The 27729-nt window shown below is 36.0% G+C and overlaps 2 protein-coding genes across 5 annotated transcripts in view; one reads left to right on the forward strand and one right to left on the reverse strand.

Annotated features, from left to right (window-relative positions):
* LOC148299324 (ubiquinone biosynthesis monooxygenase COQ6, mitochondrial-like) overlaps positions 1–27729 on the reverse strand; it is a 66295-nt gene that overhangs the window by 9874 nt on the left and 28692 nt on the right. The window lies entirely within an intron of this gene.
* LOC148299325 (transient receptor potential channel pyrexia-like) overlaps positions 2836–27729 on the forward strand; it is a 43572-nt gene continuing 18678 nt past the window's right edge. For 2 of the 4 annotated variants that reach the window (XM_088276196.1, XM_088276199.1), the window contains exons 1-9: positions 2836–3054; positions 9776–10078; positions 14399–14540; positions 22161–22362; positions 23357–23507; positions 23891–24025; positions 25060–25288; positions 26032–26277; positions 27201–27396. In XM_088276196.1, coding sequence (XP_088132322.1) covers positions 10043–10078; positions 14399–14540; positions 22161–22362; positions 23357–23507; positions 23891–24025; positions 25060–25288; positions 26032–26277; positions 27201–27396 — 1337 coding nt within the window. In that variant the 5' untranslated portion in view covers positions 2836–3054; positions 9776–10042. Of the gene's footprint in view, positions 3081–9775; positions 10079–14398; positions 14541–22160; positions 22363–23356; positions 23508–23890; positions 24026–25059; positions 25289–26031; positions 26278–27200; positions 27397–27729 lie in introns of all 4 variants that reach the window. The other 2 variants (XM_088276195.1, XM_088276198.1) reach the window with 2 other exon arrangements.

Raw genomic sequence — 27729 nt, forward strand, 5'->3', positions numbered from 1 at the left:
GATTCTAAGAAGAATACAGGTTTTACATGTAAATAAATGAATTTATAATTTATATTTGAAGCATTAACTTTGTGATTTTCCATTTTATAATTAAAATATAACATTGTATGAAAATCACTATAAATATTATATTATAACAAAATTATAATGTCTACCGGTTTTGAAGCTTACCGCTTACCGCTGATTAATACTAAAACACTATCTACTAAACAAAATTCAAAATATTTTGTCAGTTATGCAAAGGAGGTGGATAATTGCATAACAATCAAAGTTTTTTTGACCAAAAGGGGTATGTGCTTGGTTTTATTTGATGTGTTTCTGTGTTTTGGGTCTAGTGGTTCTATGTCCGCCTCCGTAGTGTCATGGTCAGCACACTTGGCTACCGCACTGGAGGTACTGGATTCGATTCCCAGGGGGGATCAAATGAATAAGCGGTACTTCACTCTAATATTTATTCAATATTACCCTGGCCTGGTACCTGAAGCGAAGCGGCTGATCACCTTTCCTTCATGTTTTAATGATCGAGATAACACTGCGTTTTATGATGCAGTGCCCTATGCAATTGCTCAATAATAGCATGCTTTTGTGCCAATAATAAGCATGTGTATCTAGACCTAAAGACAGAAGAAAACTGTAATGGAAAAAAATACCTAGAATGATAAGTTTGTGTACCTTTTAAAAAATATTATTTACGTAGGTACGTGTTGTCTCTCGAGACTATATTAAGGTGGTTCTTTATTGCGAAATGCTGTTCAAGAAAAACCAGTATTTCACATACTAAAAGTACGTCACTGGCAAAATGTTCTAATATCTGTGGAAGCCAGACATGTCTAACCCATAATACAATGTAATAAAAAAAATACAAGTTAAATTGACGGGTTGAACTTTTAAGTCTGTCTCTATAGTGTGATGGTTAGCGCATTTGGTCACTGTGCTGGTGGGTCCAGGTTCGATTCCCAGATGGGTCAAAATAAATTCTAGTATATATCATTATTAGAAAAATAAATATAAGAGTGAATAAATATTTATTTTTGTCGCCTCCATAGTGTAATGGTCAGCACGCTCGGCTACTGTTCTGGAGATCGATTCCCAGGGGAGGTCAAATAAATATAAGTGATTTTTTTTCACTCTAATATACATTCAATATTACCCTGGACTGGTACGTGAAGCGGAAGGCTGATCACCTTTCCTTTGTGTATTTACGATCAAGATAACACTGCGTTTATATGATGCAGTGCCCTATGCACCATTGGGGTGCGAAATAATAAGAAGACTAATGATAAATAAATAAATAATAGTTGGAACCCGCAAGCGTATCACACAAGCTGCTGGGATGTCTAGTGGAAAACAAAGATTTCACTTTTGGTCCATATTTTTTTTGTGAGTTATACACGTCTGGCTCCGATCCACACACACAAATGCGTACAAGGCAAGGTCAATCAATGTGTGTGCAGGTATGTCATCCCAATACAAGGAAATTCTGTGAATTAATTAGACTAATATGACTCGGTGAGGATTTAAATGAAAAAAAAACACTTAATAAAAACAAATAACGAAATTTAATTAAGTTTTAAATTGAAGATACACGCAAATTTAATGCGTTAAAAGAATGACGTCAACCCTTTAAAGCTCTAACGGTAGAATTCTTAAAAAAAAAACAATTAATTTTAATGCAACTAAAAACCGACGACTGTAGTAAACGTATTGCTTAAGGGGGTAATCTCAAATATAAAATTCAGTACGCGGACGGCTGCGCAAGAAGCAACGTGTGTTTTAAATAGGGTAAATATTGAATAAATATCAGTGTAAAATCACTAATATTTATTTTAACTCCCCCCCCCCTCAGGGAATCGAACCCGGGACCTCCAGCACGTTAGCCGAGCGCGCTAACCGTTACACCACGGGGGCGGACACCAGTCTGATAACGTCGAAGCCCTGCCACTGGTCAAATATGTAAAAAACAATAAAAGTACATAGTAAAAATAATATGAAAATAACTCCTGTAATTGTAGATAATCCAGATTTTGTGAACAAGTATTTGGACACACTCAAAATGTTGTAAATAAATTATCTGGTCAAATTATAAGCTTAAATAATAAAAATGAAAATGGTATTTTCTGGCGTTTCTCATGTGTGTGATTGAAATCCAAGATTTGGACCTCACATACTAATATTCAGCTTAATAAAAAGCTTCTTTACATCTCACCAATAGATGTCTCTAGTGAAGTTCTAGTGATTCAAGAACAAGGTTTCTAAATTGGTTCATATATATAGATCTTCCATGAATTTGAGTAGTGTGGTTGTCAATAATGGGTAGAATTGGTGAATGTTACACGTGTGTAAAGTGATCACTTAAACCAGCCTATGATGGTCGTCAGCCCCGTAAATGCCCAGACTTCCATATTCTTCTTCATCTTTGATGAGATGTCAAAAAATAATAAGTACATAGTTGTTATTAATTTTGTATATTGCACAACAAAGCATTGTTGACTTTGTGGTATGGTAATATAACACTATATTTTGTGTGTGTTTGTGCGTGTGTGATGTTGATTCCAGTAGTAACATACATACAATGCAGAGAAGCATAGTTTTTATATATCCTGAGAGGACAATGTGCTCACCATCCGACTTTTCAACACTTAATGGCTTAATGGCCCTCCTGAACATTTTGCGTTTTGTTACTTGGCCACTTTCTCCTGTACAACTACAATATGTTCGACGATAAAGAACCACATTTTAAAAGTGGGAAAATCCCAATATTTTTTCATGTGGGTAAGAACGGGTTAAGAGACGCCGAATGTAAACTGGTGGGAAATCTCGTTTGACCATTCCGCCATACATTATAATAGCCAGCGCGCGGGAACGGACGTGCGGATTCGATCTAAAATCGCTCCAACACGAATTCCGACCGCTAAAAATTGCCGAAGCGACACGTTTCGCCGACAAAGTGCCGAGTATTGCCGACAAAGTGCCGAGTATTGTCAGCAAAGTGCCGAATATTGCCGACAAAGTGCCAAGTATTCCTGATAAAGTGCCAAGTAATACCGATAAAGTGTTAAGTATTGTCATCAAAGTGCTAAGTATTGTCATCAATGTGCTAAGTATTGCCTGCAAAGTGCCAAGTATTACCGATAAAGTGCTAAATTTTGCCAACAAAATACCAAAATTAGTAAACATACTAGATACAAAAATTGGTCAACATATTGATAGTGCGTGAGATAAGATTTTATTTTTCTTCTTATTCTGACCGTATCAAATGGTGCATAGGGCACAGTATCAGATAAACTTAGTATCAGATATATCTATATTATTTTTCTTCTAGCCCCTATCTGCACCCAATGGTGCATAGGTCACTGCATCGCATTCACGCAGTGTTATCATGATCGTTACTCACACGAAGGGAAGGTGATCAGTTGTGCGCTTCAGGTACCAGTTCGGGGTAGTATTAAATAAATATTAGAGCGAGAAATCACTAATATTTATTCAGACCCCTTCTGGGAATCGGACCTGGGGTTTCCAACACGGTAGCTAAACGCGATAACCATTGCACTACGCAGGCCAAATAAAAAAAAAATTAGTGTTAATGTATGGAATTGAAGCATGCATTTGACATAAGAAGGATGAAAGTAGACTGAATGCATACGTACTCTCAGACGAATGCGTGGCATAACGATATATGATAGATGTTCAAGTGGTGAAATAGGGAATGAATGCCTTGATAATCATTACTGTTAAAATTAAGAAAGGTGTATTGAGATGGTTTGTACATGTGAATCGAATGAGTGAGGCGAATGTAATTGGAAGTAGGAGCAGAGAAAGACCGAGAAAAACTTGGCATGATCAATTATTTGAAAGCAGTCAGGTCAGGAGTTCGAATAATCGGCGGGTATGTACGATGAGATGCACGAATCCGAAGAGTCGAAGAATATTTGCGAAGACAGATTGGTGTAGCGTTCTATACTCTCTGCCTACCCCTGCGGGGAAGCGGCTTCATGGTTAGCCAGTTACTTATGTTGAATTAGATCTAGTTATTTTTTTTTTAATCTTTGTTGCGTTGTATAAAACTGACCCGCCGTCTTTAAATAAATAATTTGTAAACATACCATCGCACAACACGTGTTTTCATGAATGATTTTAAAGTGTAAGATAATTATGTTGACTGCGTCGAAACACGCGTCATAATACAGTATAATAAGTAGCGGTAATAATGATTAATTATTGATAATTAAGCTTTTAACTTCTTAAGAGGTTAGTCGAGATTTGCAGACATTCAAAGTTGGGAATAGAAACTCTTGGTTTTCATTCGGACCCATCCATTAAAAAAAACTTATATGGGTATTGAATCAATCATGCAAAGTTTTTCACGATAAAAGATAAAAATGATTACTAATGCTTTCAATTGTCCCTATCACTGTCAGCGGGGTATGTAAGTTAATGGTAACTAGCGTGTACAGTCCACCAGCATGTTCTAACGGCCAGTGTGACAGCGTTAGGAAGGTCAGTAACCCTACTAGGAAACTACCCGCACCGACAGGCCAACCTCTCTCTATACCCATCCCCAAACCCAAGTCCTAAGGAGGAATACCAAGCAACCTGAGCTACGAAAGCGATCCTACCAAACATTTTCGTTTTATTTATTTAATAAAGTTAAAACGGCTTTTTTAAATATAACTTAATTAATTTTCTAAGAATTTCTATTTTACAATATTAAAATTAATTATGCTGTTCTCTCCAATAAAGAGACTAAGCTCTTGTGCTTGGAGAGGGACTTGCACTTTATTATTTATGTTTGTTGGTGATATAATTTTTAAAAAAATATTTTTATACTGCGATTTTTTCTTCGATTAACGTCTATAAAATTCATTTAATTAATTTTTTTAGCTATTTAGTATCTTCAATTTTTTGTATATCTGTAGGAAAGTTATTGAAGTTTTTATATTAGTTCCCAAATATTTAAGTTCTGTTGGAATTGTTTGGTATTGCATTTTGGTATTGCAAAGTTATTTTCGTATCTCGAAGATGAACTTTTCTTTAGATTTCAGTATTTTCACCCTTAAATAGTTGAAGAATTGCTGATTTAGAAAAAAAAGTTCTCTACTTTTGGGAAATTTGTTGGATAGGCTTTTTCTTCTTTTCAAAATGACTTTAATGATTGTTGTCTGAATTGTTTTGATAGGGTTCAAGGCGTTATTCCTATCCGACGATGCCATGTTAATAGTGAAATGGCATAGTACACTCTTTTTGAGTTTTTTTATGCCTAAAATGTGTCTTAGCCCAGTAGATAATTTCCTAGACCATCCTTTCCCAAAGACTTGCAGACTGAGAAGAAGCAGTTGTCTCTCTAGGCTGGGAGTGTTGGACAACAAATCCAATGTTTGTTGATCTGGAAGGTCGAAAATACTTCCATCTGACGGCTGTCATATCGCTTACTCCTTTCAAGAGCGTCATAATTAAAAAAAAACTTGATTTTTCAGGAGAAAGTTTTTAAAGTTTAAAAATATAATACAATGTATTAAAAATAAATATCCAGCCATTTACTGAACTTTTTACTGTGCAACAGATCTTTTTAGGTAAAACCTTAAGGTTTTATCTCCATTTGAAAAATATTTAGTATATTTAAAAATATATTTAAACAATACCTTTTCTTCAAAATGCAAAAACAACACTTTCTGCCCTGTAGCGAGTAAATACTGAGTTAAAAATATGCCGCTTTTGCTGGGATATAGTACATTTTCTGGGCATTACAAAAACATGCACAACTGAAAATTGACGATTTTTGATTTATGACGTTCTTGAAAGGAGTGAGCGATATGCGGATAACGCCTTTCCGTATTGACTACAATATATCAGAGTATTAACTGCTCCATAATCATGTATTTCGAGATGATCCATAACCAAGCGAGCAGGTGTTGTGCGATGATATGTTTACAAACTATTTATTTAAAGACGGCGGGTCAGTTCTATACAACGCAAAAACTATCAAGAAAAAAACTAAAGAACTGACTCAGCATAATTAACCATCACGCCGCTTCCGCAGGGATAGGCAGAGATAATAAATGAAGACTTTTTGTTGTCTTTATTTAGTTGTATGTATTATAAATTTCGTTGAACATTTTGTTTAAATTTACCATTATTTTAATCCAAATTCCACGTTTATCTATTTTAGTACTAAGCAGTGTTAAAATTATTTTATATAACTACGCCAATGTTTATATATGGCATATACCTATATCATATTTTTATATATTTTTTTAAATATTATTTTAAAGAATTTATCATTTTCCATTTATTTCTTACGGGAAAAATGCGTTTAGTATACGTCCTATTTGGTATAAGTCTCATGATCTGGAACGGATACCGAGGTTCCACTGTATGCGTATTAAATATATTTATATAAATACACATATCGCTCACTCCTTTCAAGAATGTCATAAATAAAAAATTGTCAATTTTCAGTTGTGCCTGTTTTCGGAGTGCCCAGAAAATGTACTATATCCCAGCAAAAGAGGCATATTTTAAACTTAATATTTACCCGCTACAGGGCAGAAGGGGTTGTTTTTGCATTTTGAAGATAAGGTATTGTTTAATTATTTTTTGAAAAATACTAAATATTTTTCAAATGCAGAAAAAACCTTCAGGTTTTACCTAAAACGATCTGTTGCACAGTAAAAAGTTCAATAAGTGGCTTGATATTTATTTTTAATACATTGTATTATATTTTTAAACTTTAAAACCGTTCTCCTGAAAAATCTTGTTTTTTGATATATGACATTGTTGAAAGGAGTGAGCGATATGTACATTTAACAAATAAATGTTTCCATGAAAAAAAAATATGAAAAAAGTAATCGGGCACAGAATGGTTACCTGTGTAATCTGAGGTAGAATCACAGTTGAAGGAGTGAAGAGAGCGTATGTAGGTGAAATAAAACAGATTCGAAGTAAACACATCTTAAACTAAAATAAACAAGTTTCTAATAATATCATAACACTCCATTGTACTGGCCCCCAGCTTGCCAGAACGCCCATTCAACTGAACTTCTAGTACACACCACACAGACCACATTCAATAAGGGAAATTTTAGTTCAAATATTCAGAAATCTCATAAATAAATAAAAATAATAAACATTTATTTGTTATTTAAATAAATAATTTAATTAAACGTACAATTTTAGTCAGAAAAAGAAGCAGAGGAAGTCCGAGAAAAACTTGGCACGATCGGGTATGTCAAATACTTGAAAGCGGTAAGGAGTCGAAATAATTAGCGGGTATGTATGAGGAGATGCATGAACGTGGAAGAGGCGAAGAATGTTTGCAAAAACAGAGTGGTGTGGCGTTCTATTCTCTCTGCCTTATGTGTCTTGTCGGTGGAGTTTTTTTTTACATATATTTTATTTATTTAAAATAATATATTAACTATTTTAACAATACACCCAAAAAAAATAAAGAATATATATATTTTTTTTAACAATTTTCATAGTATTAACTCTTGTTCCCATTCCTTTACTTTGCCTTTGTTCCATATTTTAGTTTGAGATCGAAAGATCTTACCTCGATCAGAATTGATTCGGCAGTCACTTTGTGGTATATCATATTTTGATTTTAATTTTACTTGGTAAATACCACTTTTTCTTAAAATCCATAGTGACACATCTTTCGATGCAAATAAAATACAATTCCTTTATTGTTAAAAATCATTGTTGAAAAATTATATAGAATAGACGTAATATCGCGTCAAATATAATATTTCGTATATTTTTGATTTCATATTTTAAAAAAATATATATATTTGGCAGTCACCCAGTAAAAGGATGTTGCTGACAGTCTTATTTTTATTTACAAACAAAAAATGATAATTAATATTTAATAATAAAAAATAAAAAAATTGTTTAGTTTTGTGCTGACATTTCATGGACTTTTATATAATAAAATAACAACTATATTATTTATTGATTCGGCATTAACTTTGTGGAATGACATGTCGGTTATTTTATTAAAATTAAACACTTGAATATACCACTTTACTGAGTTTTATTTATATTTACGACTAGTTTCAAAAACTTACAGATGTTTGATGATGAAAATACAGACCTGAATGATGGAAGTTTAACTTCTGAAACATGTAGTCTATAATAAAACTCAAGTGGTAAAAAACGAAGTGTTTTCTTTAATCATTGTAAATAAAACTCATTAAAGTGGTATATTCAAGTATTTAATTAAAAAAAAACTATATAGTTTTTTCCACATAAATATGAATAAATTTATGTGGAAAAAACTACACAGTTGTTATTTTATTAGTTTTAATGCGTTTATCGTCCACTATTAATTCACTGTAAAAACCGGTAAAACGTGATCACATTTTGTGGTTTTAAATGACGAGATTGGGTTTATTTTAAACCGCTGCGCGTTGAATTTAAAACCTGAGTTTAAAAATACCACTGGGTCATTCTACAAGAGTGATTAACGATTATTATTAGCGTAACAAACGACAGACAAAAACGTAGCCCTGTTATGTCACGCGTGTTCGACTGACATTGAACTACAATTTATCGTAATTTTTAATATTAGTGTCGCGTAAATTAAGAGACAAGAACGATGCACAATCTTTTTCTTCCTGGCTACATCCCAAATTATCGTCTTTGTAGACTGTTGGGGTCAGCTCTCCTCGTCGTCAGGTTGTAGGTCCTTCTATCATGGACAACGTCACCTAGGCCATGCCTTCGAATCATGTTGTCTCTCTGTAACATCCATGCATTTTTGGGTCTTCATTTAGATGTCTTTCGAGGAATATCCAAAAAGGTGAATTACAATTATCTGGATGATGATATAGACCAATAGACCAATAGATATATGATATAGATATAGACCAATAGACCTGAATGATGGAAGTTTAACTTCTGTGTTTTCTTTAATCATTGTAACATGTCTTACCACAAAGTTAATGCCGAAACAATAAATAAAATAACAATTATCTGTATTATTTTTTGACATCTCATCAAAGATGAAGAAGAATATGGAAGTCTGGGCATTTACGGGGCTGACGACCGTCATAGGCTGGTTTGAACCAATCAATAATGAAACCAATAATGAAAATTAACTCCTGCGATTGGAGATAATCCAGATTTTGTGAACAAGTATTTGGACACACTCAAAATGTTGAAAATAATTATCTAATTGTACTAAAAAAAAAAATTTTTTTCAAAGGTTTCTTTGATGAAGGAAAGCATAGAGAAATGTTAGAAATATAGAGTTCTAAGCAAATTTCTACTTTTGTCATTGGAAATTTCGTCAGGGGTAACGATACGCAGCTGCGTTTACATTCAATTTATGCACTTGGAATACGAAATGACGATAATTTAATAGAATAACGATCATGATAACTAGGTGAAGGTTGGATACAAGAGGTGAGGAATGGCCCAATCTCTTTTATGCACTTTTTATTACAATTCAAGTTCATCATTAAATACTCTTCACGACTACCAGTTTCGGAATAACCATTCCCTCGCTAGGTCAACTATTGACCATATTTGACCTGTTATCATTATTCCGAAAACGGTAGTCGTGAAGTAGAGCTTTTAAGTAGTTTTACACAAAGTGAACGATAAATGATGAGGAAAGTGATATATATATATATATATATATATATATATATATATATATATATATATATATATATATATATATATATATATATATATATATATATATATATATATATATATATATATATATATATAGAGTGAGGTTTTTATTTTTTTTATTTATTTGATATACTAGGACATGTGAATACGGGCAATAATACGAAGTTCTACAATATACAAAAAAAAACAATGAACATTTTTTTTAAAAACGAATATTAAGGAACGCAATTGGCCTATGAAAATTAAAAAATCAAATAATAATTTTAATAAATAAATGTGAATAAAATTCTGTGATATTATATGTGAAGTGTGAATCAAAAAATAAAACAAAATAATAAAATGTGAAATTGAATCAATACAGCACAAGAGAGACCAGCGCCATTTTCAATTAAAAAAAACGAAGATGAATTCTATAAAAATGGATATCATAAAACAAGAGGTAAGTCCGATATTTTCATTAAATTATGTAAAACATTTTGAGTGTCCAAAACTCCATTGTTTACTACCAGTTTGGCTTTCGCTGAAAGGTTGCTATAACTGATTTCAATGCACCATTCACTATCCTTTCTATATCTTTGTCAATCTTTTCATCCGTAGAAAACATACGTCCCAAATATGCGAAATTGTTTACATCAATATACAATGTCTTTATCTCCTATGTGTAATCTCCAACCGTAATATGTAGTAAATAAATAAATAAATAAATAAATATTTTTTGATGTATGAAAGAAACTATTGTACTTCATTACAGAGCAGAGGCGTAGAGTGGTTTCATTTATTGCAAAAATTAATAAGTTTACAGAAAATTATTCTTCTTCTTTTTCTTAGCGTAGAAAAAGAAGAAGAATTCTTCTTTTTATTCTTCTGTTTCTTAAAAAATAAAAAAATAAAAAATAATATATACGTATATATATATATATATATATATATATATATATATATATATATATATATATATATATATATATATATATATATATATATATATATATATATATATATATATATATATATATATATATATATATATATATATATATATATATATATATATATATATATATATATATATATATATATATATATTTATATATCGCTCACTCCTTTCAACAACGTCATATATAAAAAAAAAACTTGATTTTTCAGGAGATTTCGTTTTTAAAGTTTAAAAATATAATACAATGTATTAAAAATAAATATCAAGCCACTTATTGTACTTTTTACTGTGCAACAGATCTTTTTAGGTAAAACCTGAATGTTTTTTCTCCACTTGAAAAATATTAAGAATATTTAAAAAAATAATTAAACAATACAATACCTTTTCTTCAAAATGCAAAAACAACATTTTCTGCCCTGTAGCGGGTAAATATTAAGTTAAAAATATGCCACTTTTGCTGGGATATGGTACATTTTCCGAGCATTCCGAAAATATGCACAACTGAAAATTGACGATTTTTGAAATATGACGTTGTTGAAAGGAGTTAGCGATATGTCATGATGGGTCGCACGCAATCTCGTAAATTTCTTGAGAGGATAAGCCCTGGTATTCTTTTTGCTAAACGCACGCCAATGTGAAGTTACTATAGGCGAAAGGGGACAGCTGACTGATAAGGCCTCTACTTTTCGGAGATACAACATGATTTCCTAGTGCTTCTTGCAAGGAAAAAGAAACATCCTTATTTAGTAATAGCAAACTAAATAAGTATCATATTCCGGTTTAGTTGTCCGCGAACATCCTGACAAAGGGGACCACATTTTTTATACAAATGAATTAATATACTCACTCAGTATGAATATATATAATATGCATCGTGCACATTTGAAAGGAAACAGTGAGGTATATATTTTATTTATTTATTTCATAGATACATACTTTTTTTACTATATCAATCACTCCTTTCAAGAACGTCATAAATCAAAAATCGTAAATTTTCAGCTGTCTATGTTTTCGGAATGCCCAGAAAATGTGCTATATCCCAGCAAAACAGGCATATTTAAACTTAATATTTACCCGCTACAGGGCAGAAACTGTTGTTTTTGAATTTTAAAGAAGAGGTATTGTTTAATTATTTTTATAAAAATACTAAATATTTTTCAAATGGCGAAAAAACCTTCAGGTTTTATTTAAAAAGATATGTTGCACAGTAAAAAGTTCAATAAGTGGCTTGATATTTATTTTTAATACATTGTATTATATTTTTAAACTTTAAAAACGTTCTACTGAAAAATCAAGTTTTTTGATTTATGACGTTCTTGAAAGGAGTGAGCGATATGTATTACGGCTCTTTAGGCATGGCCTGTGTTGAGCCAAAATACTTTCATATTAATACAATTTTTTATTTTTTATGTTTTTTTTTTCATTATTAGATTATATACATTACATACATACAATGACAATTTACAGTATAAAGGTTTTACAAAAAATAATTACACCTGGACTTTAATTAACTCACTTTCTACCTTGTCCCTTCCAACGAGAAGCAACCATCGACGCACACTGGAATTCTTAATGGTTACGGGCAGCGAATTAAATAACTTTGGCGCAGATGGTATGACTAGTTTTAAAAGTCAAAATAAAATTTACATCATTTTAATAATAAAACCCTTATCAGCACCCCAATGGTGCATAGGGCACTGCGTCATATAACGCAGTGTTATCTTGATCGTTTACACATGAAGGAAAGGTGATCAGCCCTCCGCTTCAGCAACCAGTCCAGGGTAATAGTTAATAAATATCGAAATAAAAATCGAGCCCGGGACCTCCAGAACGGTAGCCGAGCGTGCTGACCATTACACTACGGAGGCGGACAAAAATATTTATTCAACTTATTATTTGACCGGTTATTTTATACACAATATTTTGAGTGTGTTCAAATCTTTATTCACAAATAAGCAGCATCGCATTGACGTAGTCAGTAAAATAATCTAATGATAGTCTAATGTATGCGTAAACAACGGATAATTTATTTAGTACGGATTCAAACATGTTTTTTAATTAAAAATAAAATATTTACTTTACCTTGGTGTACACATTACTGACATTTGGATATCCGCCATATAAATATTTACAAAAAGAGCTTTTTGGATAATTCGAGTTAAACACGTTAAAATTTTTACTTAATTTTCAATTTAAATTTCACTTGGTTATACCACTATTTCTTAAAATCTATTCTTACACATGTTACAATGCTTTCCGTATCATTTTCAAGCACTGTGATGATGAAAATGATGCGGAATGCATCGAAACACGTGTCACAATAGATTTTAAGAAATAGTGGTATTTATCAAGTGAAATTAAATTAAAAACGGATAGATATTACTATGAAGTGACTGCCGAATCAATAAATGAAATTGTATATTATTTCGAGAAATAAAAATACTTTGTGTTCTGATCCACTCACATTTTTATCAACCAACTAGTTTCGGCAACAACCTGTTGCCTAGAGGGCAACAGGTTGTTGCCGAAACTAGTTGGTTAATAAAAATGTGAGTGGATCAGAACACAAAGTATTTTTATTTCTCGAAATAATATATCAATATGATCCACAAAGTTAATGCTTTCAATATTCAAAACAATGAAATTTTAATTCTATTGTAAACCAAAATTATCACTTCAGGTTGTTCCTGTATCGTTAACATGTATTATGTATGTGATCTATATCATTCGTACGTCTTAGATCTATCATAGATCCATCATAGATCATAGATCTATCATATTTCAGTACGTAAAACGATATTTTTCCATCTAATATTGGTCACTAGACAATAAGAGTTGCATTAATAATAAACATTTACGTTAATAGCGAAAACAAACTGTAAAAATGACGTTTTTTGGATGAAAGACAGAGCATAAATGCTAGAATAACAGAACTGTCAAAATTATAGATGTCTCAAAAATATCATTGTATTTCCCAACATAGAATGAATCGTCTTTGTAGACTGTTGGGGTCAGCTTTCCTCGTCCTCAGGTTGTAGGTCCTATCACATACAACGTCACCTATGTAGGTCATGCCATCGAATCATGTTATATCTCTACAGCATCCACGAATTTGTCGGTCTTCCTCTAGATGTCTTTCGAGGCAGGTCCACGGCGATTGCCTGATTCACAGTGTGTTCAGGTTCTCTGCGTCCTATGTGCCCATACCATCTCAGTTGCCTTTCCTCTACCTTACTGTTGATGGGCTTCCACGAATGCGTGAACTCTTTATTTTCTTTATTTCTATATGACACTCCAAATGACCATCAAGTATTCGCATTTCAGCAGTTTCTAGTTGAAACATTGGAATCGTAGAGTTCTACATTTTATCGGATAATGTTAGATTTTAGTAATCTACTGTTATTTCTTGCTGGAACTGCATTTTATAGAATAAAATAACAATTATGTAATTTTTCCACATGAATTTTATTTGACCAGCAACCGGGATTCGTCGTAACCAACATCATCAGACTGGTCTGATGATGACAGTTGCGACGAAACCCGGTTGCCGGTCAAATAAAATTCACGTGGAAAAAAATACATAGTTGTTATTTTATTATATCAGATAATGTTGTTTGCAATGGTGGATCATTCGAAGACAGCTTTGTAAAACATACTTTATTGTTGTTTTGAAAATGGTCGAAAACGGTCAAATTTTTTCTTCTTCATATTGTTGGCAACCATATAACGCAAAGTGCCGCATTATATCTGCTATCTGTTGAGAGCTTTGCGAAGTAAGAAGCTTCTTTGTCTTGCAGCATCTTTAAATTGGCTTGTTTCCAGGAGGAGCAAGACGAGCAGAGCGAGGTGACGACCGTCATCATAGAGGAAGATGGGGACAGCATCAGCAGCGAGGAGGATGGGGCCGGCGCGGACTGCATCGCCCGCAGCCGCTCCTGGCCCATGAGGGACATCTGGCCCTCAGGTGAGCCCGTTGTAACATATCGTAGTCATACAGGAGAAAGTGGCCAAGTGCATTATTTTACAAAAACGTGATCATTGACTATTTCATATCTTACTAGCTTAATATTGCCCTGAAAAAAATCCCAAAGGATTTTAAACTTGAAAGTATAATATTGACTTGTTAAAAATGACTAATTGCATTGATGATTATTTTCTTGCCAAGCAAAAGTGACTTAAATGGCCCTCCTGAACGTTTTACGTTTTGTTAGTTGGTCAATTTCTCCAGTACGACTACGATAAAACAATAACACGATGAGGCTACTGTAGATGGAAATAAGACCTTAGGAAGACCGAGGGAAACTTAGCAATGCACCATTTAAAAAAAATCATCTAATCATTATGTGATCTACAACATTTTGAGTGTGTCCAAATACTTGTTCACAAAATCTGGATTATCTCCAATTACGGGAGTTATTTTCATATAATTTTTTTTTCTTCATCATCTTTGATGAGATGTCAAAAAATAATATGTAAATAACTCCTGTAATTGGAGATAATCCAAATTTTGTGAACAAGTATTTGGACACACTCAAAATGTTGTAAATAAATTAGCTGGTCAAATTATAAGCTTAAATAATAAAAATGAAAATGGCATTTTTTGGCGTTTCTCGTGTGTGTGATTATAATCCAGGATTCGGATCTCACATACTAATATAAGAGTTTCTGCTTAGTAAAAAGCTTCTTTACATCTCACCAATAGATGACTTTAGTGAAGTTCTAGTGATTCAAGAACAAGGTTTCTAAATTGGTTCATATATAAGTATATAGAACTTCCAAGAATTTGAGTAGTGTGGTGGTCAATAATGGGTAGAATTGGTGAACGTTACAAGTGTGTAAAGTGATCACTTAAACCAGCCTATGACGGTCGTCATCCCCGTAAATGCCCAGACTTCCATATTCTTCTTCGTCTTTGATGAGATGTCAAAAAAAAAATTATGTGATCAATAACTATAAGGTGGAACTGGGCAGGTATGTCTGAGGTTAGATGGACGAAAAAGGTGCTTACTGGAGGCCTAGAACAGGACGCAGAAGCGTGGGTAGGCCCCAGGCAGGATGATCCCTCTTTTTTTTTTAAACCATACAATTATTTCGAAGAAAAACTTATTTTATCAATGCGAAAACGGCGTTTTAAGAAAAAAAAACTGGATTTAGAGAAAAAATGATCTTATCGAATACTGGGCCTTAATAGTAATAATTAATAGCCTATTTGACTTATGTATAGTTGCCATGGTAACCATGGTTGCCAAGTTGCAATTGTGAAAATATCTGGTGGTCAACCATATGCGCTCGTCAAATCATTCGTATGTGTGTGTGTAGCAGGCATTAAAACACCTCGAGTAATTAGGCGAATGCATATGGCTGAGAGTTATTTAATCGTGAAACAAGAATTGCTAGTAAACTAAGGTCAAAAGGCAGCGGTTAGTGACTAATTACCGTTCACTACCGCACATCCTGTACTACTGATAACTCGACCAATTCAACAAGGATTTAAAACTTGGAGGTGATTCGAGTCATATTTAAGTTATCACAAAAACGACGACGACAACACAAAAAGCGTCAACGAAAAATACAAATGGAATTCTAAAATTGTTTCTTCTTCTTCCATAAACCTTATCCAGACGTAATGATACATAGGGCAATGCGTCGTATTGAAGCGGTGTTATTATCTTAATCGTTACTTTCGTGAAGGCGAGGTGATCAATCCTGCGCTTCAGGTACCAGTCCAGGATAATATCGAATAAATATTATACTAAGTCCAGTAAAAATGCAATCTCTCAAATAATTGTGCGGGAAAACGATGGTTGATACATGTTCGAATGGTGACTTAAGCAAAGAACGCAAGGCTGAGATAAGCATTATCGATAAAATTAAGAAAGGTAAGTTGAGATGGTTTGGACTGTGTTGGAAATAGCAAGCCACTTATTGAACTTTTTAATGTGCAACAGATCTTTTTAGGTAAAAACCAAAAGGTTTTTTCTCCATTTGAAAAATATTTAGTATATTTAAAAAAAAATAATTAAACAACACATTTACTTCAAAATGCAAAAACAACACTTTCTGCCCTGTAGCGGGTAAATATAGGGTCCGCCATCTAAAGTTTTTTTTTTCAACTAGTGCTTATTTCGTGAATGGTAACACTTAGCTCATGTCTGATTTGACAGATAATTAGTTTTATCCTTCCGCTGAGCGAATATGGTTGTGTATACGCTTGAACAACGCTGGGAAATATTGCGACATTCGACTTACAGAAGATGCCGATTTTGCCAAAAAAATCATCTTTTCGGATGAAGCTCATTTTGATCTTGGCGGGTATGTAAACAAGCAAAATTGTCGTATTTGGGGCACAGAAAACCCGCACGCATACATTGAAAAGCCGGTACACCCAAAACGAGTCACTGTTTGGTGCGGATTTTGGTCCAGAGGCATAATTGGGCCATTTTTCTTTGAAAATGAGCAAGGAGTGGCCGTTAGTCAATGGCGATCGTTATCGGGCCATGTTGAACGGATTTTTGTTCACAAAAATTGAAGAGGAGGATATTGGCAACATTTGGTTTCAACAGGACGGCGCTACGTGCCACACAGCCGAAGCTACACTCGATGTTTTGCGCCCCATTTTCAAAAAAAAAATGTTATTTGGCGGACCCTTTATTAAGTTAAAAATATGCCTCTTTTGCTGGGATATAGTACGTTTTCTGGGCATTCAGAAAACATGCACAACTGAGAATTGACGATTTTTGATTTATGACGTTCTAAAGGAGTGAACGTTGTGTCCATTGGAGATTTTTGGGGGCGCGTTCGGCAACTCGGTATGCATACGGCCGATGGTCGCGTGGGTCGTATCAGTCAACGCGGAATTCACTGTTTACATTGTCCTGACCGCAGCGCCGCGGTTCTCTGAAGCTGGCTCGGGAGCCGATGCCGGATATTTATATATCCAATCGTCCAACGGAAATCAACGACGGCTTATTGTACAGTACTTATTAACAATTTCTCCAATAATACATGCAGTCATGCTGCCAGCTGCGCAGTACAGTCGTCCCTCCAGGTACAACATATTACTGTATGCAGAAATATAAGTTTTATTCTTCGAACACCATAAAGTACACCCTTGGAAGTTTTCAACAACATTTTGAGTGTGTCCAAATACTTGTTCACAAATCTGGATTATCTCCAATCATACGAATTATTTTTTCAATTATTTTTTGACATCTCAACATAGATGAAGGAGAATATGGAAGTCTGGGCAACAAGAATTTAAATAGGGTGTTGGTCAATCATGGGTAGAATTGGCGAATGTTACACGCGTGTAAAGAATCACTTAACCCTTACTGGTCCAATGTCGAATGTCATTCGACATCGATTTTTTCCTCTTAGGTCGCGGATGTTGTTCTACATTTTTTTCATCATTAAATAATAAAATAATAAACCCTTATCCGCACTCCAATGGTGCATAGGGCACTGTGTCATATTAACGCAGTGTTATCTTAATCGCTTACACATGAAGGAAAGGTGATCAGCCCTCCGCTTCAGGTACCAGTCCATGGTAATATTGAATAAATATTACAGTGCAAAAATCACTTTTATTTATTTTACCCCCCTTGGGAATCGAACCCGGGACCTCCAGAACGGTAGCCGAGCGTGCTGACCATTTTGGTATCCCTGATGTTGGTATCCCAAGTCATGGAGCATGTTGGAACCAACGAAGTCTATTCACAGTATGTGTAATACAAAAATATGATTTCTTTAAGCGACAGACGGAAGTTATAACAGTATCAGCTGTTATACAAACTGAACCTAACCAATTGGGACACACCTGTGGTGATCTAACATTGAAACATTGATCTGAATGGATCATTTTCATGATGTGCTATTATTGGCTAATAAAATAATATGAAAAATCACAAGACTATCGGTAACATTCTTATTGAAATCTGTACAGAAGGGAGATATTAAGAATTAAAACGTAACTTTTTTTTAAAATCACTATAAATATTTTATTAAAACTTAATTTTAATGTCTACCGGTTTCGAAGCTATCCGCTTCTTTATAAAAGACTGATTTATTATTATTAGTATTAATCAGTCTTGATAAAGAAGCGGTTAGCTTCGAAACCGGTAGACATTATAATTAAGTTATAATAAAATATTTATAGTGATTTCAAAACAAAGTTGTATTTTAATGAATGTGTGTGTGTGTGTGTGTGTGTGTGTGTGTGTGTGTGTGTGTGTGTGTGTGTGTGTGTGTGTGTGATGTTGATTCTAGTAGAGACATACATACAAAGCAGAGAAGCATAGTTTTTAAAGGTCCTGAGAGGACAATATGCTCTCCATTCGATTTTTTAACACAGATTTTCCGCAATTAAAAATGTCAACGCTAAAACATGAGTTGTACTCACTAGTCATTCGAAACATGGTAAACGCCTTAAGAATGATAATAATCTTTTTCGTAAAATACTACCTCAAGGGCTCTTATGCAGATATTATGAATTATGATATGAAAGTGATAATGATAGATAAGAAAATATTTAAGAAAAACGTCGTCAATCGGCTGAGTCTGAAGGGGGAAAGTGGATCCGCCGTGTTATTGCGCCTTCTTCTCGGTCTTCTCGGTCTTCTTGGGCTGGAGCACGAAGCATAGGCTGTTGAACAGCGCACAACCCAGTCAGTTGATTCCGACGGAAAATTGACCTGACCTAGTTTCATGAATGTTATTTTACAAATCGCTCACTCCTTTCAAGAATGTCATAAATATAAAAAACTTGATTTTTCAGGAGAACGTTTTTAAAGTTGAAAAATATAATACAATTTATTAAAAATAAATATCAAGCCACTTATTGAACTTTTTACTGTGCAACAGATCTTTTTAGGTTAAACCTGAAGGTTGTTTCTCCATTTAAAAAATAACTAGTTTATTTTTAAAAAAAATGAAACAATACCTTTTCTTCAAAATGCAAAAACAACTCTTTCTGCCCTGTAGCGGGCAAATATTAAGTTAAAAATATACCGCTTTTGCTGGGATATAGTACATTTGCTTGGCATTCCGAAAACATGCACAACTGAAAATTGTCAATTTTTGATTTATGACGTTCTTGAAAGGAGTGAGCGAAATGTGATGTCACCGAGTGAGGTATGCCATCATTTCGTTGGTTTTTTTTTACCAGACTTCATTGTACTGTTCTTTCCTCACTCATACGTTCCATATGGCCAAACCATCTCAACACACCTATCTTAAATTTAACGATGATGCTTATTTAGCTACGCATTCTTTTCTTATATCAGGTCAGGTCATGAGTCTGAATAATCGGCGGGTATGTATGAGGAAATTAAGGCAGCAGCAGGCACCTCAGTGGTTGGAGCGCTACGTGCAGCGCAGTCAAGGGATAACTGGAGAAGAGTCATTGCTTCTGCAAGGGTCACAACCCTCAGCAATGAGGATTAAGACGGAGAAGATGTATGAGGAGATGCATGAATGTGGAAGAGACGGTGCTATGGTTAATTAGTTTTGATAAAATGTAAAATTATATGATATTATGACTTTTTTTTACGTGTCGGATGTTTCCTGCGAGTTTCTACAAAAATGTGCAGTAATTGGCACAATTAGCCTTAAATGATCGAATTATGTACGTAATGACTTATTTTAAAGAAGTCGTAATTCAATTCGGGTTTTTGATCGATTACCGACGTCTAGTTCAAATACTAATAATAATAAAACCCTTATCCGCACCCCAATGGTGCATAGGGCACTGCGTCATATAAACGCAGTGTTATCTTGATCGTTTACACATGAAGAAAAGGTGATCAGCCCTCCGCTTCAGGTACCAGTCCAGGGTATATTGAAAGCTGTCCCACCGCATGCCCAGATCTGATACAGAAGCATCTAGGCTTCCTGACAGATCTGCTCTTGCTAAGCAATTTTTTTTAAACTAAGTTATTGAAAATGTGAAACAGCATAAAATTGTATCCCGATTTTACTATGAATTTACATTTAAAAGCTTTCAATATACCTGTCACTGCTAATCTAAACCAGTCCAGGGTAATATTGAATAAATATGACAGTGAAAAAATCACTTATATTTATTCTACCCCCCTTGGGAATCGAACCCGGGACCTCCAGAACGGTGGCCGAGCGTGCTGACCATTACACTACGGAGGCGGACAAAGTTCAAATACTACCGTTATAAATATTTCGCAATAAGGCACTGCGAAAAGTAAATAAAATATTGAATTAATAAATGGTTAGAGGCGCAATGACGCCATAATCCCGTTATACGAGCGTCTAAGAAAGAGAACCTTCATGACGCAACTGCGTTGGAAATCCCACGTATGTATCAAGGCAGGTGAAAGTGTAACTGAAAAACCTACATGCGTGGAATGTAAATATGCAAATAAACAACATTTTAACGTTATTTTTTACACCTCAACATAGACGAAGAAGAATATAGAAGTCTGGGCAGTCCTAATTGGAGATAATCCAGATTTGTGAACAAGTATTTGGACACACTTAAAATGTTGTCAACATTTTAATTTAAGTTGGGATAATCAATAGCCCGCAGCTTAATTTTTATTTAAATCCTGGTAACATTTTGCATAATTATTTTTTTAACTTAAAACACCGTTTTTGTATTGAAAAAATAAGTATTTCTTTGAAATAAAATCGCAATCGTCTTTAAATTTAAATGTTTAATGTTTCATATTATTTTTTGAAATCTCAACATAGGTGAAGAAGAATATGGAAGTCTGGGCATTTACGGGGCTTACGACCGTCCTATGACGGTCACGTCAAGTGAACGGACGGTAAAGTGATCACTTAAACCAGCCTATGCTGGTTTAAGTGATCACTTTACACACGTGTAACATTCACCAATTCTACCCATGATTGACAACCACACTACTCAAATTCTTGGAAGTTCTATATAATATATGTATGTTCAATTTCGAAGCATTGTGCTTGAATCACTAGAATTTTCAGTAGAGACATCTGTTGGTGAGATGAAAGAAGCTTTTTATTGAGCAGAAGCTCTTATATTTGTATAATATGATAAATAATTCCTATAATTGGAGATAATCCAGATTTGTGAACAAGTATTTGGACACACTCAAAATGTTGTTGACAATCGCACAACTCAAATTCTTGGAAGTTCTAAATATATATGATTCAATTTTGAAACATTGTACAAGAATCACTAGAATTTTCACTAGTGACATCTATTGGTGAGACGAACAACACACTATTTTTTTTTTGAATTATATAACGTCCAAGTGACTCTGAAATCTAGCTACGGCTTATGCAACACCGTTTATCATGTCCCTACTCAGGCTTCAACTTTATAAGTTTCATAGCTTATGCCTATTTGTGAGTGGATTTACTCTTTATGTTTAAAGTTACTATAATTTCATGTAATTCATAAGTGAAAATTCTAGGCAAAAACACTCGCAATAGCACACTCAAAATTTTGTTGCTAAAATATATATGATTAAATTTTGAAACATTGTACAAGAATCACTAGAATTTTCGCTAGTGACATCTATTGGTGAGACGAATAACACACTCAAAATGTTGTTGTTTAATGTTTTGACCGCAGACGAAATCGTGGAGAGTCTCAAGGAGCTGGACACGTGGGGCGCCGGCGAGCTGGTGTGCACGGAGCGCGCGCAGGCGGCGCTGGCGCTGCCGGGGGCCGCGGGCGCCTCCCTGCTGTGGGCCTGCTGGCTCGGCAAGCCTGCCGCCGTGGCGCTGCTGCTCAAGGGGGGCGCCGACCCGCACGTCATGGACGCCCAGGGCAGGTGAGGACAACGTCCTTCTTACTCTGTGTACTTATTCATCACTTAAGAGTAATTGTTCTTATCTCGGGCAGCTCTAGAGCTCTAAACAGAGCCTCGACGGTCTTGATCCCCGTCCAATCTTGTATATTCCGAAGCAAGATCTGCCTTCTGTCGACCTCGTCGACCTTCTGTCGACCTCGTCGACCCCATATTTTGCTTATATACATATTTTTATATATTAGGTGCAATTGCAATAGGAAGAATGTCCACAAACACAAAATTTAGTAATACTTTCCATGTCCCTTTTTGTCCCTAAAATTATTTTCCTTACTCGGCTGTCCAAACTTAAAACACAGTAAGAAACATTTTGTGTAGTTTTTTGCATTTTTGGATTAAGTAGAATCTACTTAGTCCAAAAATGCAAAAAAAACGTACTACAAAAAATGTCCCTTACTGTGTTTTGAGTTTGGACAGCCGTACTAACTCTTAATTTTTTCCGCGATGCGCAATGCACCACTTAGGTGTGGATAGAAGAAAGAAACTTTATTAATCAGGAAAATGAAATTTATGGAAAAATGTGGATTGACCATGACAGAAAAAGTTGTTGACGATTATAAAGATCAAATGGATGCCCAAACGAGTTAAAACTTTAAATCTGATACGTATTTGCATCTAATATAGGAAAAGAAAACGATTATTTGCTGTGTGTACGTTATATATTGAGCTTGTGTAAGTTGTACACAGAGCTTGTGTAAGATACATTAAGCTAGTATAAACTATATATTGAGCTAGCGTAAGCAATTCTCTGAGATTGTGTAAGCTGTAAGGTCATGTTATCAGTTCACAACTGAAAGGCTTAAACATATTCCTTTCTTTGGAAGCTACCACATTGTTTGTCAAGACTGTTCAAAGGGATGTGTCTACACCATGACAGGGTCAGCTGCTCTCAGATCGGCGCTCAGTTCTCACTTCTCTGTCTCGGAACATGATCTGGTCAACATGACGTTTGTTCCAGGAGTGCACTTCACCTGTCAGCTCTAGTTGGCAGCGCGGACAGCGTCAGGCTGCTCCTGGACCACGGGGCTGCCCACAGCGCGTGGGACCGGTGCCGCAAGGCTACGCCCCTGCACTGCGCAGCTAGCGCCAAGAGCGTCCCTTGCATACAAGTAACAATACTCAGGGTGTATCTAGATCATTGTTCATAACTCCAATATTTAAAAAAAGGAATAACCCGCAAAGCGTCTGTTTTAGATGATTGTCTGCAGGTAAAATAGTAAGGATAGGGAAGGTAAATGTGAAAAATACATTACAAACACCCAGACCAATTGAAAATAAATCTTTCTTGAATTCATTTTGCAATTGGCGGGAATCGAACCCGCGACGCCAGTTTCACGACGACAGGTCGTAAAGCTTGTATTTACAATTATTACAATTTAGGTATTTACCTAAACTTCCATATTGTTCATAATTTATGTCGTAATAGTTATCAATTCATAAAAAATATGGTATTTGTATTTACGAGTAAATGACATATTTATCGACTTTTTAGGCCCTGATCAAGCACAGTGCAGACGTGAATGCAGGAATCAACGATCGCTCTCCATTGCACTACGCGGTGCAGAGTGAGGCAGAGGACTGCGTTAGGGTTCTGCTGGAGAGTGGAGCCAGAGCTGATACTCCTCAGGTCGGTCGAACTGCCTTCAAAACTTTAAGAGCCACTCAATCCAGAAGTTTGGCGAGCCAGCATACCGTCCGTGGTTCGATTTATTTGGAAAATGTTTGTTGATGGAGATGCTGTCATTTCTTCTCACAGACGTTGGTAGAGAGAATAAACGCATAGACTACCGTAGAACGGGGCTACTTGAACTTTGATGTGTTACTTAAGCCCAGTACAAAAAAGATTTAAATCTGTATTTGGTGTACAATAATGAACGTATCGACATGATTCATTGTTTCCCAAATAGGTGACACTTATTATCACGATACTTCGATCGATACCACGATCTAAATATGTTTTTTGTACTGGGCTCAAGTAACACATCAAAGTTTAAGTAGCCCCGTTCTACGGTACCTGTTCTACAATACAGTTTTAGCTTAAACATTACATATTAAGAAATAGTGGTATCAGTATATATCCCTGTCTTGGGCAGCTCTAAAAAGCGTCTCATCTGTTCTGATTCCCATCCAATCTCGTATATTCCGGAGCCAGGAGATCTCCTTTCTGTCCACACCTCGTCGACCCTCTATTAGGTGCAATAGCTCGTATTTCTCTCCTCTCAGCACATGCCCCAAATAGGACACCTGCCAGACTTTGATATCAGTCAGCAACTGTCTTTCTTCTCTTTCTCTTTGTATTCTCTCCTCTAAGCACATGCCCCAGATAGCACACCTTCCGGACTTCGATATCAGTCAGCAACTGTATCTTGCTCTTTGGAGGACATTTCCGTTGCTGACTACATCAGTCCATGGAATGCGTAGCATTCTACGATGAAACCATATATTTTTGATGCCACTAACCAGTTCATAGTGTTGATATTGAGGGTCCACGTTCAACTCCGTATCAAAGTACTAACCAAATATAGCACCTGACTATTTTTTGACAAAGTTTCAGATTGTTCCTTCGGTGTTGCCAATGTGGGATAAGTAGGCACTGACAGCCTCTTTAACAGACCTGGCAGATACTTAGATATGTAGGCACTATAATATCTCATTTTGTAGGTGTTCACCGAGACGCCGCTGCACGTGGCCGCCGCCCTCGGGTCGGCCCCCTGCGCCGCGCTCCTGCTGAAGCACGGTGCGGACGTGCGCGCGCGCTTCGGGCCCGCGCGCCTCACCGCGCTGCACCTGGCGGCGGAGGACGGCCACGTGGACTGCGCCAAGGAGCTGCTAGACCGGGGGGCGCCCACGGACACGCCCAACAAGCGGCAGCAGACGGCCTTGCACTTGGGTGGGTACAAGACTCTTTACAACTTGATCCAAGTGTCTCCATCTTTCTTCTTCTTAAACCTTCCGTCCTGCACTTCTGCATATAGGCCTCTTCTGTATCCTTCCAGTTTTTCGGTCTATTGCTATTTGCAGCCAGTTTCTAGCCCCAACGACTCCCGGGCAGAACACCAAAGAGATGGATTGACAGCTGGGAATCGACATCGCAGGAAGGTGATCCTTCTTAAAAAAAACAGGCCACCAAGCCTACACTAAGAAGAAGAAGATTTTGATATTTATTTTTCTTGAAACCCTTATCCACACTCTTGTGTTAACACCAATTCATTTTGTGTTAAATTTCTTAGATTTTTATAGCTGTTCTGATGCTGACAGCATTTTTCGAGGTTTTTTAATTAATTTTATTATTATTTTTACTTCATCGTACACATAATTATTCTTCTTCTAACTCTTATTCGCACCCTATGGTGCAAGGGACACTGTATCATATAAAAGCAGTGTTATCTTGATCGTTAACACATAGAGAAAATGTGATCAGCCCTGCACTTCAGGCACCAGTCCGGGGTAAAAGTTGGTTAAATATAAGAGTGAAAAATCACTTACATTTATTTGACTCTTCCTGGGAATCGAACCCGGGACCTCCAGTGCGGTAGCCGAGCGTGCTCACCATTACACTACGGAGGCAGACGCAAACTTATCTTAACTAATAAACTTATTGATAACTATTAAGTAATTTTTACCTTCCAACAGCATGTATCGCCCAGGCGACAGACATGGTGGAATTGTTGGTGGCGCGCGGAGCCAGCATGACGGCGCGCGACCAGGACGGGCGCACGCCCTTGCACGCCGCGCTGGGGCGGTCGGCACGCGGGTCCGAGTGCGCACGTGCGCTGCTGGTAGCCGGAGCCGACCCCAACGCGCCCGACAACTACGGCTACACGCCCGTGCACCTGTCTGCGCTCAACGAGTTCTCAACGTGCGTCAACATGCTGCTAGGTATTATTGATACTTTTTTGGAGCTATTGAATCTTCTTTTTCTGTGCACATCATGTCAGGTCCCTCTGACGTCGATTATCACTTGAGTGTTATTGTCCTTGTCTTGGCCAGCTCTAAACAGCGCCTTAGCGGTCTTAATTCCCGTCTAATCTCGTATATTCCGGAGCCAGGAGATCTGTCTTCTGCCCACACCTCGTCGACCCTCTATTTGGCCTTTTATGATTAGGTGCAATAGCTAGAACATTTCTCCTCTTAGCACATGCCCCAAATAGGACACCTTCCAGACCTTGATATCAGTCAGCAAGTCTCTTGCTCTTTGGAGCACATTTGCGTTGCTGGCCATATCAGTCCTTCTTCGTCGGTAATTCTTGTTGGGACGTGGACCTGACTAGAGAATGCAAAGCAGCAGAAGCAGTTTGTGGACTTCATATGCTCCACTTTTATGCTGATTCTCTGATAACTTCCATTCGTGATTTTTGTTTTAGTTTCGAAAAATGAAACTGTGGGAGATTCGACAAAAAGATTGGATGTTTCATCATTAAGATTTGATGTCGTCAATATCAACAATATAACAATCAGCAACAGATAAAAGCCATGGACTGGCTTTAACTTCTTCTTCTTCAAACCCTCATCCGCACCCGATGGTGCATAGGGCACTGCATCATATAAACACAGTGTTGTCTTGATCGTTAACAAATTGAAGGAAAGGTGATTAGCTTTCCGCTTCAGGTAGCAGTCCAGGGCAATATTGAATAAATATTAGAGTGAAAAAATCACTTGCATTTATTTGGCCCACTCCCTTGGGAATCGAACCCGGGACCCCCAGCACGGTAGCCGAGCTTGCTGACTTTCTTAGCTTTGCTTGCTTGGCTTTAACAGAAATGAGCCAATGTGGACATCAACGTATCTTCCGTCCATTTCAGATTACGGCGGAGACGTCACGATGAGGACAAAGGGAGGTCACTCTGCGCTCTCCTTCATAGTCCGCAGGACTCCCGAAGTTCTGCCGCACTACATAAAGAAGTTCGACGACGCCATCCGAGTGGTCGACCACGAGATAGGCGACGTGGACTGCGAATTGAAACTGGACTTTCGACCGCTGGTACCGCTGGCCGCAAGGTTTGGACAATTTTCAATGTCCCTAAACAGCTTTAGACGTATGAGTCTTACCAAAAAGTTGCATGCCTAAAAATATTATACAAGACTAATTCGATGTCGACTTATGTAAATAAGCAAGCCCCTCAAACAAAAAGGACACAACAGTTTGCTGGTGAGAAAATATACATACTTAATTTGTTTAACCTTTTTGATACAGAGTACACAACAACGAAGAGTCCGGTGCGTTTCGGAGTGAGGTAAAAATTTACCCCAAATAAAATGCTATTTTTCTATATTTTATTTGTGTTGAAATGATTATCAGCATCGTGATATATATACTCGCATATACATAAA

The sequence above is a fragment of the Brachycentrus maculatus genome, unplaced genomic scaffold, assembly GCF_059751285.1.
Source record: "Brachycentrus maculatus isolate JH-2025_06_01 unplaced genomic scaffold, ASM5975128v1 h1tg001184l, whole genome shotgun sequence".
In the NCBI taxonomy this organism is placed as follows: Eukaryota; Metazoa; Arthropoda; class Insecta; order Trichoptera; family Brachycentridae; genus Brachycentrus; species Brachycentrus maculatus.